General features: G+C 37.9%; 1 protein-coding gene across 6 annotated transcripts in view; it reads right to left on the bottom strand.

Annotated features, from left to right (window-relative positions):
- Window positions 1-17,607, bottom strand: part of DAPK1 (death associated protein kinase 1) — an 89,644-nt gene that overhangs the window by 12,471 nt on the left and 59,566 nt on the right. For 5 of the 6 annotated variants that reach the window (XM_035565241.2, XM_050716220.1, XM_050716219.1 and 2 more), the window contains 8 exons: window positions 16,701-16,799; window positions 15,757-15,855; window positions 14,502-14,600; window positions 12,745-12,942; window positions 11,496-11,693; window positions 8,598-8,696; window positions 4,505-4,582; window positions 1,556-1,778 (listed from right to left, as the gene is read on the bottom strand). In XM_035565241.2, the coding sequence (XP_035421134.2) occupies window positions 1,556-1,778; window positions 4,505-4,582; window positions 8,598-8,696; window positions 11,496-11,693; window positions 12,745-12,942; window positions 14,502-14,600; window positions 15,757-15,855; window positions 16,701-16,799 (1,093 nt within the window). Of the gene's footprint in view, window positions 1-1,555; window positions 1,779-4,504; window positions 4,583-4,735; window positions 6,419-8,597; window positions 8,697-11,495; window positions 11,694-12,744; window positions 12,943-14,501; window positions 14,601-15,756; window positions 15,856-16,700; window positions 16,800-17,607 lie in introns of those variants that run through there. The other variant, XM_050716221.1, reaches the window with a different exon arrangement.

The following is a 17,607-nucleotide window of genomic DNA, read 5'->3' as shown; positions in this document are numbered from 1 at the left end:
GTCTATTAGATTATGTCACTCAACCCAGAACATTATTAACATGACATATAATGAATTGAAACAAGCAAAACCCCCAAATCCAAACATCAAAACAACGTCAGAGTAGCTTCATTTGCATAGCACTGCACAACTTTAAAGATTTATTTCTAGATAAGCTATTCTCAAGTCTTTGCTTCAAATTCGCGATTACTTCTATGGTGGTTTGCCAAAGAACGTGACTGGCAGTCGTCTTTGAATTTATGATGGTATGAGAGCATTAGACCTATTCTCTGGTCTTGGTACCAACTGACATAGTAAGTCTGTCTTCAGTCAAAACTTTCCTGCAGTGCCTCCAGAAACGGACAATTCCTCAAGTGATTAGCCTCCCTTTACACAACACAGTAAATTACGTTAAATAAACCAAGAACTTCTGATTTACTTATTTAATCCATTTGTGTATTCTATCATCACAGATGCGAACGCCTTGTGATAAATGAACAACAAACTGTAATAACAATCTCTGTGCCAGGTATCTTGTTAAGTCACACTAAGTACCTTATAGCTTCCTCGGCTGACTAGAGAGAATGTGGAGATGAAATCCATTACTAACCCTAGTCTAAAATTATTTAGAAATAATGATTAAACCTTGAACTGCAAGCATTATCCAAAGCCTTTTTTTTTTTTTTTTTTTAAAAAGCAACTCTGACCCCCATCTGACGTTAACTTATGTAATAAGATTATTTCTGAACAGCAACTTGAACTTGAGCTCTTCAAAGTGCCTGCTTAGCTTGCATACATTGCACAGAATCTCAGTGTTAGAAAAGGAACCTGGACAAACAGTTCACTCTTCTTGATGTCCTACCATAAATGTGGGATCGTCCAAAACTAGGTACACATTGATGTGTAAATCTAATTACTCATCCTGCAGCTCTTTCCACATTACACAGTCCAACTGGTGCTTCATGAGCAGTTCCTTACCATTTGCATACATTTACTTCAGTCTAGAAAAGCTCCATTTTCTTCTTGTTTGGAGGCAATTTTAGGCACCTTTAACTTGTCAGATGAATTCCTGTGCCTTACAGAAAAGCATTCCAATGCATCAAAGACAGTTCCGAATCCTTAGTTATACTTAAATAAAAATATCATCTAAAGATGCAGCAACTGTTTTAATTCTGCACAGAATTTGCATTCGAAAATGCTGACAAATCATAACCCCAAAACCATGATGGTAGCATCCGGTTATGGCACTGGTATTTGCAGTCTAGGACTTTTTGGTAAAAAGAAACAGTTTTCAGAAGTTTTCCTGTCCTCCACTCTCTTAAGCTCACTTATGCACCACATCAGTGAACAAAAGCTGAACTATTTTTCATTCTCCACACCCACTGCTCCTCTAAGCTCTTAATTTAGGTGTGACTCTGCATGCAGAGAAGTCAACTCCCTCTCTGCTTTGCTTTGATTTCTTACACACATAGGTTATTCTGTCTTTTACAGCACAGCCAACAGCTGTTTGTTTGGAGTTCTACAGATGAAGAGAAGAGTGATTTCTTGTTCAAATGGTACAATGTCAAAGTCATACCTGAAGGTTTGGAAGACAAGGGAGACGGGGGGAATCTGGTTGTGTTTGTGGAAGACAGCCTAGGCCTACGTCTTCGGAAAAAGCTTCGTATCAGGCCACACTTAAGAGACTCCACAAGGGTCGTTTTCCCAGATCCAGAGTGTCCAAACAGCTTCAGTTTGATCCGGGGCTGCGGGTTCTGAGTGTGTCGCAGCTGCTGGATAAAAAGCACCCTGTGCGTATCCTAAAATTCAACACAAAGAAGAAATCTGAGTGTGTGGCAGGGAAGTTCCTTCCAGCAAACTCAAAATGTAGGGTTTAAGTAATGCTTTCTTGCCAGGTTACATCTGGATCAGCTCCTCCATCTGCTCCACCGTGCAAGTGGCACGAGGGAGAGGGATAGGTAGCCAAAACATAGCTGAATGGTAGCTCTCAAGAAACACCTTGACTCTTCATGAAAATCACACAGTTTCATGGTCAACATCACTGAACAGGATCATTTTGACCTCCAATGGAGTACACAGAGGAGGAAAAACTAGTTTCTTTCAGCTCCCTTTCTCCTTACTCATGATTCTCAGTAGCATAACTAGTACCTCCAACCTTATATATGTGCAGGATTGAAGACTTTTGCAGTGAGAGCTACCACCTAAGCAATGTGAAAACTCAATATGCACCCCCCTTCTTTCTGTCAACTTTTTCTACACTTCTCATATTTGGGAGAATTTTCCTCCTCCCTTTCTCCCTATCAAGCGTACATATTTTCACTTCAATTTTTGCAAGGTAAATATTGCTTTACCCAGACCACTCTTACCTCTCATTTTCCCATATACTTATTCTTCTCTACCTTGAAAGACCTCTCACATTCTACTAGCCTTCCACTTTTCTAGCTTACTGCAAGCTTACACCCTCTAGACTTCTTTCCCTCTACTTCTAGGCCTCAACAGATCTGCTTCCCTACTTAATTTCCTTTCACTGTTTGCCCTCTGTGTGCATTGATTAGCTTTTGCTAATGCTCAACAGCTGCAATCTCATCCTCATACTCAGGCCTTCTTCAAACCCAATCACATCTCCTGAAGAAGAGCTTTCCATTTTATGCTCACCCATAACCAATATGTATTGCGTCTTGCAGCAAGAGTAGCAGAGACTGGAACTAACAAGTCAGACGTCTTGTTCTCTTCCCCCAGCAAGAAGCAATCAGACATAGATACCTTGCAATTGAGCACATGAGCTGAGCTTGGAAATCAACTCAGCAAGAGGAAGCAGTGGAGGACAGCACTCTCCTCTCACCCCAGAGAGACCTATTTTAAGGTAACCGTGAGACAGCAGAAAAGTGGAGGAGCAAAAGAACTAGCTTCAGCCTCTCTTCCTTCATTCCCCCATTTGGAGCTCAGAGAGAGGCTCTGTTGTTCTGCATTTGTACTGTTTCACATGTACACTGAGTCATTAGAAGAGCACCCACAGCAGCCTCCCTAAAATAAGAGCATGCAGCAACTCCACTGAGAAATTTGACAGAAATGGTAGCATATTTAGTTCCTTCCTCCTAACAGGTATGTATGAAATATGCTCATCACAATGGGAATGTTGCACACCCTGACTGCTAATAGAGGCTCTTACAGAGAATTCAGTATGACAGCAGGTTCTTCACATGTGTGCTATTAGGAACAAAATCCTCCACAGGCACCAAAGATGAAACAAGTGTCAGGCACACTCTGTACTAGATGACATTGCCCATTTTGAGTAATACTAGAATAGTTACAGTGGTTTATAGTTTCTTAATTTCAGTTTATCAGATTCTGTTTTGTAAAGTGTACTCTGATCAAATATATCATTATCATACTTATTCCCCACAGATATAGTCAGCATTCAGTAAGTAAATACACTTCACTATAAAGGAGAATGTTAAAGTTACTACAAATCTCTTTCAGAAGAGATTTATCTATCTTCTCCCTTTTGTTCTGTACATCTGAAACTCAATTTTCTCCACCTGCGTGCAAAACCAGCCTTTTTTTTTTTTTTGGGGGGGGGGGGGGTGTCGGGGAAAGGGAAGAACACGGGATGACAACTACATAAAATGGATCCTGTTGTGACAAAAGTATACAATAGCTATCACTGAAAAGGAAGCCTGACCTATGGCACTTTACGATATCTTCACTGATATATTTTACAATTCTAGCAAATATAGATTTACTGTCAGGATGTGATTCTAATTCTACCTTGGCAATGCCTACTACACAAATATTCTTACTCCAAAATTATATAAAAGGATGAGTCTGATCTTTTATTTCAGATTACTACAGAATCACCAGCATAATTAAAACAGTACTCTAGCAGCTCTGGCTGTTGCCTGGCATCTCCAGGCAAGTGGTCTCTGCACCTTCACAGCACAAATGATGCTGCTTATCTTGAACAATCCATGTCTATCAGATGTGTCAGACTTACTGCCTTATAACAAGCACAGATCAGCTTTGCATTCTGGTGGTAAGGAGATTTTGAGAAACTGTAGAATTTAAAAAAAAGAGTGTGAGAATTTACGCTACCATTCCAGGAGATATTAAAGGTTCCAGAAGGGCACAAACTCTTCATATTTGATAACCAAAATCTAACTAAAATGGTGACGGTGGGGAAATATAAATCCTCCTTCGGGATGTGCTAATTTTTAATAGTATGTTTTTCAGTTTCTTCTAAACTCATTAGAACCTTTGGTGGGCATTGTCAGAGAGTGGATAAGATGCAATGCTGGTGCAGTCTATCTTAGCCATTTTTGCTAACACGTACATAGTAGCTTCAAATGAGGGGATCATTTAAAATTTAAAAAATGTTTTTTTTCAAAAAGGATGCCGTTTCAGTAAGGATATTTACAACAGTTTTTTAGAATGGCTTTGATGGATGATCTTATGATTTCCCATTGTCAAACGTTTCCTGCAATCTCAGAAACATGAAAAACACAGTTAAAATTCATGCATTCCCAACCTTTTTAAGTCTTGCAAGCAGACTGGCTACATGTTCATGCCGTTCTGCTCTGGCGAGATCCTCTGCCGTTTTCCCATCCTGTTGAAAAACAAATGATTAGCTGAAGTTTCTTCCTTTTGACCACAATAAAAAGTCATGTGCAACATAGCTCAGCTCTGCTCGTGGCAGTAATTGCCGTCAGACACAAATTAATCAGGGAGAAGGGAAAAAAAAAACAAATGAACCAGTAATGAACTACACCCACAGGAATCTCTTTTCTTAAACGGTCCAAAGACATACACAGTAAAATGCAGAACAGTATTTCTTTTACAAATTGGCATCTGGATGCCACTGTAACAAGATGACTTGAATTCAGAGCCTTAGCATGATGCCAGTATTCCCTCTTTGAACTCCTCTTTTTTTCTCACCAATTAGTAGATGACAGTGATTTCTAGATACTACATCCTAAACGGATCTATAAGCTTAAACAGTTCACAAAGAGGACACACATTAGCATATTTACTCAGACGAACAGCAAGTGAATTTTATTTACTGATGGATAAAGAATGACGATGACATACTGGTCACTGGAGGTTTTCAGAAAGCAAGAACATTGTAAACCACGTTGTTAAAACTGCATCAGCTGATTCAAAAGGAGAAGCAAATCTGCCTGCGGCATTCTGCTCTTGACATTTAATTACCCATGTTTCATACATCAGCAGTTTAATATGAAGTAAACTGAAAGAAAAATTGCTTACTACTTTTGCTGTTATATCTACGTTAACACTATTGTTTTATATTTTGGTAACAGGTAACTAATTTATGAGGACTCTGCTTCTTTCATGCTCTTACATAAAAGAGCTTTTAAATGTTAAGGCAATGTAGTGGAAAACTAAAACCTCTTTCTTGGACTTCTCTCTGATTGTCTAGTTTTTCATGTGAAACCTGTATTGTCTTAAATAGTTCCTGAGGATACTGTAACTATTACCCTATATAGGAAATAAATATCTTTGATATTTGAGTATCCACCTACAGAAGTAATTTTCAGTTCTCCATAGATGTTATTATGTTCTCCATTATTTCAGGTAATTCAAACAGAACAGGAACAGAACATGAGCAAGAAATAGTCAAAACTGTAGTTGATTAAATTTGAGTGTCAGATACCCTCCCTGTACAGGCATTTTCCCTTAGAATGAGGGCAGGTCCTACACCTCTCTCTCCATAACTGCAGCAGCATGGCTTGAGTTGACTTGACATCCTTGTTTGCTATGTCTCTCTGCTCCACGGGGCTTTGTTCTGGCTTCAGCCCCGGCTGTGGTTTAATAACTGTACTCCGATTTATCACTTCCTTGACACAGCTGCTTGCGCACAAACACAAAGGAAATAACCATCTGGCGAGTATTTGGCAACGAGCATGGATGGCAGTGGCTCAGGCAGAGCCTGATCAGCAATCATGGCTACAAACGGATGGAGGTGACTGCCCCCCAAACCAGAAAAACAGCAACAGAAATGGTTCGAATTGCTAGAAGCCTGGCCAAGTGTCATTGTAGGGCAAGCCGACATGTAGCAGTGGGATGGTGTTGTCATGACTCAGGGCTCACTCCATACTTCCATACTGAGTTTTGTGTGCTCAAGGCTAGCTCTCTGACATAGCATAGCTGTTTAATCTTGAATCAGATAGAACTCTAGGTTGAATTTGCCGCCTAGTAAACATTTTGTGATGTTGAAATTGATGGATACCAGCAATTCAGTTTACATTTCTGTTCAGAATTTTGACTCAGATCTGGAAGCTCATTGTATTGATTGAGATGACAGGTGAAGAAAGTGGTTGCTTCCTTGACAAATAAATTAACAGAAAATAAAGTTTCTGTTTTTGTCCAGAACAGTGAGCAAGGTAAGGCTGTTTAATTCTCTGGAAGTCCACTGCAAGATGAACTGTAGAGCACAAGAATTAGAAAATAAATACACAAGCAAAAGAGCACATGGGTTTCAGTAAGTTGTTTTCCTGTTTGACCTTTCTTGAGCAGTACAGTTTATGTAGAGGTTGGAAAAAGCAAAAGTGGCATCTGAAAATGGCTTGGTTACAGGATCCATGGAAGTTTATTTAAAACCTGGTGATAAATTTCATCACCACCGCTGACTGGCTCCTTTGTTGCAAACCAGACAGCTATGACTGCAAGAGATGGTCTTGAATTTAACTGGCCATTTGCAAGCATCAATTTAAGCTTGGTACAGTTTTAGAAACTTCCATGCTCAGGAGTCAAGAACATGGTGACCGATAGCACAGCACATAGCAGTTAGAAGGGTTTTGGTGATTTTTGAACACTGGAAAAGGTTATATATATGCTCCAGCAGCATGAGATTTCCTAAGGTCGCTTAACATTGATGCAATCAAATTCAAAGCTGAACTAGTATTAAAACAGACTTCAACCTGGGGAGGAGGCAGAGACAACATACTCCAGTACACAGTTACCTAACAGTGCTAAAAAAGTTAATTTCTCAGAAATGGCATTCTGACTGAAGAAAAAGGCAATTAATTCTACTACACTGGCTCTGAAAGAGCTGTTAATAAGACTTTTCGGAATAGTTCAGCATTCATCTAGCAAACTAATGCAAAACTGAGACACTATTAAAAACACCACATATTCTTCCTCCCTCTTCTCTTCCCTTCTCTCTGCTACGACACTGCTGGAATAATGGATATTAACATATATTCAGTGTGTTCCTCCTGCCAGATTTAGTATCAGCACAATTTACTTTGTCATCACCTTCACACTGACATAAACTGATGAGATAAAATATACTTTCATCTACGAAGGACAGGGGCAACAAGGGCAATTATACCAACACAGCCATCATGGCATAAATGAACAAATACAGTTCATGAATCCCTCTCTGCATCCTTTTGTTATAACTTACCCCTACAGTGAAAATACTCATACAGAATGAGATATACCAAAAGGAAAACAGGAAAGGAGAGAAAACAGGTCACGAAGATGTAAAATACCCCAAAATGTCCACCGCATGCACATTTCATTATTCATGTACACAGCAATCTACAATCTAGTTTTCCAAATGTCATTTTTAGATGCTAAGCTTATTCAAACCACAATTCAAGTTTGTTTGTTTCAATGACTGCTTTTTAAAGGTTTCCCCACACAAGATACATGTTTAGAGGAGTAAGCAGTACTCAATGTATAGGAAAACAAAAACGTTTGTAACTTTCATCAAACAGGTAAAGCAAACGAGACAGAAGTTTTCTATTTTTTCTCTCCATTTCAGTCATCTCAGGGATACTTTGTATGGAGAAGAACTTTGTAAAACATGGATTCAATTAAAACTAAATTCACAGCATGATTTCAATGTACAGAACAACAGTTACTGCTGAGTAGAATGCACTGGTTAGAGCAAGTAACAGCATAAACTGACCCAACTCTTCTAAAAATAAAACGTGCTTGGTAGGTTCAAAACACACGTCATGGTGTATATGATGCCTAGTAAACACGAAGCGTGTATGAGGTATGTATGATGAAGGATTCCTTCATTCCTTCCACGGATACAAGAGTCAGGATGATGTTTCTCAATGCAGTGTGAAAGAAAAATATCTTGAGTGGTTCTAACTGAAAGCAGTGGTGCTGACTGATCTGACATAAATGATTTGTTTTTACAAGGATACTTGCATGCTATTTTACTCATCTATGCACCTACACATTTACGACATAAAAATGAAACTTTTTAACAACCCTGAAAGCAAAAAAAAAAATCCAAGATATATACTATACATTTGTACAGTAACTGTACATGATGTGAAATGACAATTATCTTAGCGATGGCGGCCTACTTTGCATACAGAAAATACAATACTACAAGTAATTCTTAGGGGAAGAAACTCTGCAGATGAAGTGGTAGCTATACTGTACCTTAATTAATTTCAAATTTAGCTGTAAGAAAGGAACAAGTGGACAACAGATAATGCTTTTCAAGCTGTGGATGTTCTACAGCCTAACATTTTTTAGTTTCACTATATATTTATATTTGACCTCTGCTTCCCCCCCCAAGATTAACTGATTTTCTAATATCATACATAAAACAGACAAGAAACATAAATACTTACAGAGGTTAAAGCTTCCACATTGGCACCAGTAAGACACAGGAACCGGACAACATCGAGAATGCCATTGTTTGCTGCCAGATGTAAAGGTGTTCTTCCGTACTAATGGTTGGAAAAGAAAGTGTTACGTTAGTCAAAGAACACCTTTCCAATTTTTATGACTAATAATCAAACATATTGTACAATTATAGGTGCTGAAACACAGCAAAGTTCTTGCAAAAATGGTAAGAAAAAGTGCTTTTGACTACTGCTTGAGCATAACTGCTTGAAGCTCAATTGAAAACAAAGTCTAGACTGAGTACTTAAAAATGGGAAATGATTGTACAGTTGAATTCCCCACAGCTACGGAGGAATCCTTTGCATTTTTGGGCTGTATTTGAGAATGTATTGCTAAGTGTTGATAAATCTGATTGTGTTTTGCTTAATGAAATGTTAACTAGTTAAGCAACACTAAGTCCTTAACCTTTAAAGCTCCGTATTCTATTCAAATCAAAGTATTACTGAAAAGTACGTCCTCAGTCTCCTCCCCTCCCCGCAAGGAATGAGAAATGAATGTAAACAGTCAGCATGAAGGAATTTGTGCTTTCAGTGACAGAAGAAAAGTGCTGCAAGTATTCCTTCACCCATTTTCACTTTTTGCCCCCAAACCTCCCCATTGACAACAGGTTTTCATGCCAGCCACTTCTTGTCTTTCACATTCACAGCTACTGTTAAAAATAACTCTATCATATATTTTCTGCTTGTAAACCCTCTTACAACTTCTTCACACATTTTCTTACTTTCATACTGTTCTCCCTGTTTTAACCCTCCATTCAGAACCAAACTCACATGCTTATTTCACAAAAGTGTATTTGAAAGCAAAGCTAACTTTCTGCCAACTGGAAACTGAAGAGATATTTGCTCCTCAAAAATCAACACCTCAATTCAAATAAATGCATATGATGTTCTGCTGCACGTAGTCTGTGGAAGAAACCAACAGTGCTCTCAATTGGTATTACACACACGTCGGACAATGCCAGACTTGAGGACCAAGGATAGATGGTCATTATGTTAATTTACTCACATTACAGGGCTCACTGCTGAAGAGGACAAGTAGAAATAAATATCCTCTGTTTTGCAAGGCCTGAACTTACCCTTTCAAATAAAGTGCACTCTAAAAATCACTCTAGTATACTTGACTCCTAAAAGGATAACAGGACACAAAATCTAATCACAGCTCCTATACCATGATCCCATATCCACCGAACACTTAAAGGCTGACAGATTTTTCTATGGTGTGCTTGAGGCCAGGCCACTGATGCCAGCTGAGCATTCTCACTTATGAAAAGAGGTGCTAATCCAGCCTTTTGCTGCATTAACTCACCTTCCCAAAATGTGTTCTCAGCAGTGGATCTGGATTTAATTGCATAGTCAACCATATTTAAGCTCAGAGGCAGGACTGGGGAGCTCATTACTGTACGTTTTTTGGCTTGGCAGCTGACGATTTTAATTATTAAAACAAAAACTGATTTCACTGGACAACCCTCAAGGCAAACGCCCTGCAACTTTAATCATCTAGCTAATGTAGAGAAGGTCAGAGTTTTTGTAATAAATGGTAGTGTTAATTAGTAAAATGTTATTGATAGAAAAAAATCAGAAAAAAAAACAAAAGAACTACAACACTGGAACTAAACAAATCACAGGTGGTAACAGATTCCTACAAAAAGCTTTTAAACTTTGCAGCATATAAAAATTGAATAGGCCAGAGAAAGACATCTGGAACTAAATATCAAGCCCCAAGCTCCACTTTTTGTCAGAACAGTGTAATGGCTGAGCTTACTCAAACTAACAACATGAACATTTCCTGAAACAGCTTACTTTCACCTAAACACGCATAGGAGGAAAGCCAGAATGTTAAACCTGCACAGTATCAAATCTACTCATCACATACCCTGCAACAATTACAGAAGAAAAGAAGCAAAGCCAGCACTAGTATCTCGAAGTTTATAGACAGGCTACTAAACTTTCTCTTTGGAACGTGCTTACTGCAGTTGTGGACATTCCACATTTTTACCTCGCAGTAGACCAGCAATATGCCTTGGAATCAACATTTTAAGAGGTTTATCATTTGACAAGTATTTATGCAATTGTCACATGTATGCAAAAGAATGAGCAACAGAACACTTCCCAAAAAGAACCTTACTTAGTCTGCTGACTTCAACTTTTGAAAATAATTTTACATTTAACGTTTTAATCCCGAGAATTCATGTGTTCTGCTTGTGACAACTTCTTTTACATATAAATTAAGGCTATTATATTCTAAGATAAATGTTTGATCAGGATTTATTTTAATTAATCAGCTCAAGACAGAAAAACATAAACCAGCCAACATAACATGCATTTTTATTACTGGCAACAGAATCTGCACTTCATTAAATCACTTGTTAGGTGACAGTGCAGATCTGTTCTCAAATTTGGAAGAATTCAAAGCAGATTTTTCATTAAAAATGCACCAATCTCCAATTCTACAAGCAATTTAGTATTATTAAATCACATCAAATCAACAGCTGTTTGGGCTACCAGAGCATTTCATCTGTTCTTCAGCACCTAAGATGTAATCTGCATTAAAAAAAAAAAAAAAGCTATGTGGCTAGGGAAGCAGGTTGGTATATACTTCAACATTAGTGGCAAAGTACATTGTGATAATTAATTCATTTGGGCTCTTTCTTCATGGACCTTTAATCATCTATTTAACTGAAACAGTTAAGTTTGCAACATGAATAATTTAATGCTTTGCATTTGGCTTCTTCAAGAGATAAAAAAATGGAAGAAAAAATATTCTGACAGGGGAAGTGGAAAAGGTCATCTAATGCAGTAGGTGAGCTCTTAAATATAGTAGTTCAGTACCAATATTCCACTTACCTTATTAGCAACATCCAAATTACAACCTGCTTCACAAAGTGTCATCACAATAGGAACATTCCCATCTTTGCAGGCTACATGCAGAGGAGTGTTACCATGTCTGTCCTGGAAATCTACAAAACATCCTTGACTGATGAGGGTTTTAACTACTTCTATTTGACATCTTCTCACAGCAAGGTGTAGAGCTATATGGCCATCCTGAAATCACAAGACAACTTGTATGTGAAATTTCAATATTGCTAAAAATCGAAGTATCAAAGTATTTTTAAGAGTCAAAATTGTTTCAAGGTAATTGTGTGCATCTCCTTGCCTCAAGAATCAAAATGTTTTCGGGGGGGGGGGGGGAGCAGTGGAGGGGAAGAGCAGGGGTGGAAGTAGGGAGATGCACAATATTTGGCAGAACAAATCAACTACAGGATGAAAGCAAATTTATATTAAGCCACCAGACTTTGCAGTGGAATGGATGAAATGTAAATACACATTCTCTACCAAAGACTTCCCTGAGGAGTGGGAGAGTGACCAATTCTAACAATCAGCTGAGCATTGTAGACCGCTCAAGTGCTTACTAACAGAAGTTTGTGATATAAAAGTTAAGCAATCTGCTTAGTGATCAGTCACTTTAGAGACAGAGCTTCCTCTCTGTGGAACAATGTATAGGCAATGTAACTAGAACATTTATTTCTTTAAGAAACAAAAACATTTTACTGAACGTGCTTTAGTTACTAGCTAGTAACTATCAGCAATAAAGCTAGCTATAAGGACTAGCATAGCAAAAGTATAAGCAATGAAATCCAAAGCTAATTTGTTTGGATCACATAGTGAAAAACAAAAAAATTATTCTGGATCAAATGGAGTCATATTTTTAAATAGCTGGAATTTGCTTATTGGAAATGCATGTGAATCAGCTAACCCATAGGAATCAAAGGCAAACAGTAATTTCATCCTTTTTCTCTTTAATTGCTTGCTGCCAATTACAGAATCCAATGTTCCTTCCATTTTCCATAGAGAGTGTTATTCATAAGGTGATAATTGATAAGGTGATAATGAATCAGAAAGAAACAATCACGGAAAAATAATCAGCTGGCAACTTTACAGACTATTGCAGTCATCCATATTCTCTGTATGAATTACTTAGAAAACGCACGTCATAAAAACAATGCTGGATTGCAACATTCACATGAAGCAATTCACAGGTACAGCTCTGTAGCACCCGTGATCTCTGGAGGCAACTCATTCATCCCTAACTAACCTTGTCCGTTGCATCAAGGTCAGCTCCATGTTCTGCCAAGCATTCCACAATATCATGGTATCCCCTAGCAGATGCTGTCAGGAGTGGAGTTTCTCCTTCCTTGTTTTTAATGTTTACATTACAACCGGCTTCACAAAGTGCTTTGGCAACAGAGTAGTAGCCATGCCAAGCAGCACAATGCAATGGGGTTTCTTCTTCCTAGCAATATGGGAAAAAAAACATATATGGAAAAACAGAGCTGAAACAAATGCTAGGAAAAGCAATTCCCCAGCTTAACTTAGAGAGACAGGAAGATGACAGGTAAGAAAAAAGACAGTCTGCCAAATAAGCCCTGTAGAAAGATGTGATAAATTCAAATGCTGACATTCTCAAAGCAAGAGTAATTCCTGCTGACACTCTAAGTGATTACAATGACGCACTAGATTTTCATCATTACCTGGATTCTGGGAGCCTATATTTCTCACCATAAGGCTATTTATTGACAACATCCTGAACGTCTGTAATATTAGTCTAGATATTTCCATGCTGCTAAGGATATCTATCTTGGCTCTCCTACTTGAAAATAGATCCTCATTCATAAGCAACTTCTACATCCTGTGTGCTAAGGGACTAAACCAGTGTTTAAAACAGATCACTCGCCAAGGAGATACAAAATCCCACCAGACTTGCAGCTTGAGGCAGATCACTCTACTTACTGTCTTCAAAGCACATCTAAATGATTTAGGAGTGTAGGCAGTGACTTGGGTACTTAGAAACCTGACTCCTCTAAATGCACATCACAACAAGCTTTTGAAACTGTATGCATTTTGAGTTGAGTTCAGCTGTGACTGCTTCTAATTTACTTTTTTGTTTGAACCAAGGAAGCCTCAAAACTTTCATCTCCAAAGCTCTGTACTTCATGACAGTTACATGGAACACCATTAAGAAACTACTGAACGTATTGATTTTGTAGCCCAGTACAAAGCAAGGAGGCTTACAGAGCAGAAAAAGTAATTCTATCAAATTCTGAGAGATGGGATATCCTTTCTGTACTTGACAAATAACAACGAAGAGACAGTTAGTGCATATAATATTAGAGGATTTGGACTGTATTCAAGGTTTCTTTAAAAATCCAGGGAAAAAGTTGAACAGCAAATCCTGTGGTCCTTTGGCTTGCTGCTATTTAAACAATATAAAAAAGTCCCAGAGGATGCAGGACATTGGAAGGCTCATGGAATTCCCCCCTACAGTAGACTATCAATGAAATTTGGGTTAAATGCATGGTTCGTTTGTTTGTTTTTCCCCTCCATGAACCCCTTCTTTCTTGTTTTCTCACAAGAGTTTCCCGTTCAGAGCTAACAGAAAAAAAAAATAAAACACGTTATTTAAAGGAGCCCTCCTGAGCTCTCCTCCCATTTTCAATAATGGGCACTTGTCACTTCCAAAATCTCTCATGCCTCATAAAAAGAATCTGAAATCAAGGCAACAACTAACAAAAAGCGTTAGCTGAACTCACAGGGCACACAGCACCACCCATACCTTCATTATGTGGAATTTCTCCATCTTTGAGATTTCAAGAAAATCTGTTTTATGAGTACAGCAGTGGTTGGTTCATGCACTCTGTTTTTGAATAGTCTTCATTCATTAAGAGGTATTAAAACCTCCATAATTCTTTTTTTTTTTCCAAATTCAAACATGCCAAGGCAAGACTAAGAGTTTTGACCACTCATAGTAAAGCTGTGTTTGTGTAAGTAAAACAGGAAGTGCCTGTGACTCACCTTGTCTTGAAAGTTTGGATTGGACCCAATACTACAGAGAAACTGAACTACATCCACGTGCCCATATCGAGCTGCAACATGAAGAGCTGTCTCCCCAGACTGCAATTAGAAAAGAACATACCAGTGTAATTTCATATGTTGCCCCCAGAGATACACCACCACATACAGCCTGAATGCCTGTATGCTGTATAGGGTACTCCACTCTCCCTGTACCCTAATACCACAGCTGCAATCAGCAGAGATCTCTAGCTCACAAACTGTAGTTGTATCTGACAGTTATCACACCACCTGACAAGGTATTTCTTCAAAGGCCTTCCTTTTCCAGAACTCATTTTCCTACTTAATTTGCTCAAGATTGCAGCCATAATGGGATTTCTGAGCAATATGAGGAGGCAGATGCATGCACAATTGGCACTGGAACATGCATTCTATTTCTATTCAGACTACCTTCCAACTCTGTACACATACATGTAAGGATGGGTCTAACACTTTGGTGCGTTCTGGCATATTTTGGTCATTACATATAATTTTTTGCAAACTTTTGTTGCAATTATATTAAAAGGAAATAGTATTTCTATTAAGAGAGTAGCCTATCTTCTAGTAGTCCTATCAGGAGTGGAGCCCTAACACTGCTAATATGCCTTGCCTTGCACTAGTTCCATGAACAAAGTAAACCAACTACATTTCACAAGTGTAGCTGCTTCTATACTGGAGCTTTGGCTAATATAAAAACATTGATATGGTATAAGATTTTAACAGCAACTATCTTTTAGGGCCTATGTTGCTCAAGTAATACTACCAGAGACAAGGTAACAGCTCATCAGCTATAAATTGTTAAGCTTCATTATACTCAACTTAATAACAGCCAAATTTACTTGTCAGACAAAAGTGATTTTCAATCAAGAGGAATGAAAAACAGAATCACGATCTTACCCTGAGATCCAAAGTGAAACCAAGTGTTCATGTGAAAATTAATTTAGGTTTGTACTTCCCCACCTACCCACCATGTACTCACCACATTTATATTCATGTTTGGTTAACATCCATCAGAATGATCAGTACATCCAGCTACTTAAAAACTGTGTTATCACAGCCCTACATGTCAGCTTATAAAACCCAACTAAATAATCCAGTCACATTCTTAAGATTGTGGCACAGCTGAAAATCATTCCAATTGAAAGACCTCTCTCCCTGCTAACGTGAAGCTATTAAAAAAGGCTCTCTGCATGAAAGATGAAAATAATTTTGTTCTTACCTTATCCTTGACATCCAAAGGACATTTATTCTCACTGAGAAATTTCAGTGTTTCTACATGACCATGTCGAGAAGCCCAATAGATTGCATTAGATCCAGCCTGTCCAAAATGATTTGTTATAGATATCAGTGATCAATTTAGAATGCTAATTCTAAACTGTCATTGAGATACGCATGCATATACATGTGCACAGATACAGCTCAGACTCATAACAGTAAATATGAACTAATCAAATGTAACAACATATTCACTTTTTTTTTCCTTCAAGTTGGTTCAACAACTGCACGTATCAACATCACCCCTCCCCCACACCCGCAAGGATAATTAACAGGATAACTAACTCTATGCAAGGATAATCCTTTTCATCCTTGTAAGGGAGATTTTGAGGAAGTCATAGGATAAATACCTTTGTGCTGTTTACTTTACCATCAGTTAGGTTGAGAAGCAGACAGTGTTCTAAGTTCACTTTAAATGAGCCATAGATCATTAGAAGACATTTTCAAAGAGCACTTGTTGCAAAGTGTACGCCCTTGTGACATACGAATTTTAGTTGTGCCATTCCCATCACTAAAATGTGCACTTATCATTCCATACTAAACAAGTTCACCAATTGTTTTAGGGCAATCACTAATTTGAAGTAATCGAGTCAATTTCATATGCAAGAACTTCATTTTAAGATTAGTTAGAGATTAATTAAGATTATTCAAATTACAATGGCTAATAAAGTGATCAAAAATCAGAGGATATGCACTAGAAACAACTGAAGTTACTGAAGATTTGCTTTTATCTTTTTGCTACAGAGACTAGTGAATAACTTACAGCACAGGCTCTACAACCCAGAATTTTTATTTCCTATATAAAAACTGGTCCAAGCTGCTTGTTCTATGCTAACTGTATTGAAAAACAAAAACTTATACAGAATGGTGACAAAGCAGAACCCTGACCTTATCTTGGACATCAATACGGGATCCACGTTTTAGAAGCAACTGAAGCATCTGAATGTTTCCACAGCCAGCAGCAATGAGTAGCGGAGGTGTTCCATGCTAACAATGAAATACAAGCAAGAACAGTGTTTTTTAATTTTTGAAGCATTAAGAAAAGCAAATGGAATCAAATGAAGGCAGTGAATGGCATATCTCTGGATCTCCAGTTTCAAAGAAGTCCTCAGGGAATATCGTATAGTAAATAATTCATCCCTTTGTCCAAATAAATTTATTACATACCAATTTTCCACATTTTGGGGGTGAAGCCACATTTACTAAATGATACACCACATACTAAAAGCATGCTTTTCAAAGTAGGGATACTAACGTTAAGCTCTCAGTTAGCTAAATCTGGCAAGAACATTCCCCTTTGCAATTTCTTTGTAACTACATTTTAAATAGCTTGAAAGAGAGAATAGAAGAGTACAGAAAGAATATCTAAGTTTTGGCCACAATATCTCAAAGACACAACCCATCAGCAACATATTAGAAAGTTAAATGGGCTGCAGCATTAAAACAAAAAATGTAATTCTTATTTGAAAGGTTTGGGACCTCTTCACAGGAAAATAATAAATGCTTCACTTTTACAGTACTCTTCATGAATACTTCTTAAAGCATTTTATAATGAATATCAGTATAATCATTCAAAAAAGTATAAACCAGAGCAGAGATGATTTAACAGTTAAACAGCAGAACCAGCAACAGAACCCTGGTGTCAGTTCCATTAGTACTTCCATTAGTATAGCAGGATAATGAAATACTTCTGTAGGCAAGTCATTTTGTTTCTAAAAATGAACGGCACAATCTAACACTATGTTCACATATCCAGTTTCTGCTGTATTGGACCTTTGCTCTTAACAGTGCTTTG

The sequence above is a fragment of the Cygnus atratus genome, chromosome Z, assembly GCF_013377495.2.
Source record: "Cygnus atratus isolate AKBS03 ecotype Queensland, Australia chromosome Z, CAtr_DNAZoo_HiC_assembly, whole genome shotgun sequence".
In the NCBI taxonomy this organism is placed as follows: Eukaryota; Metazoa; Chordata; class Aves; order Anseriformes; family Anatidae; genus Cygnus; species Cygnus atratus.
Note: the sequence above shows the minus strand (reverse complement) of the source record. Positions and strands in the feature narration are given on the sequence as shown.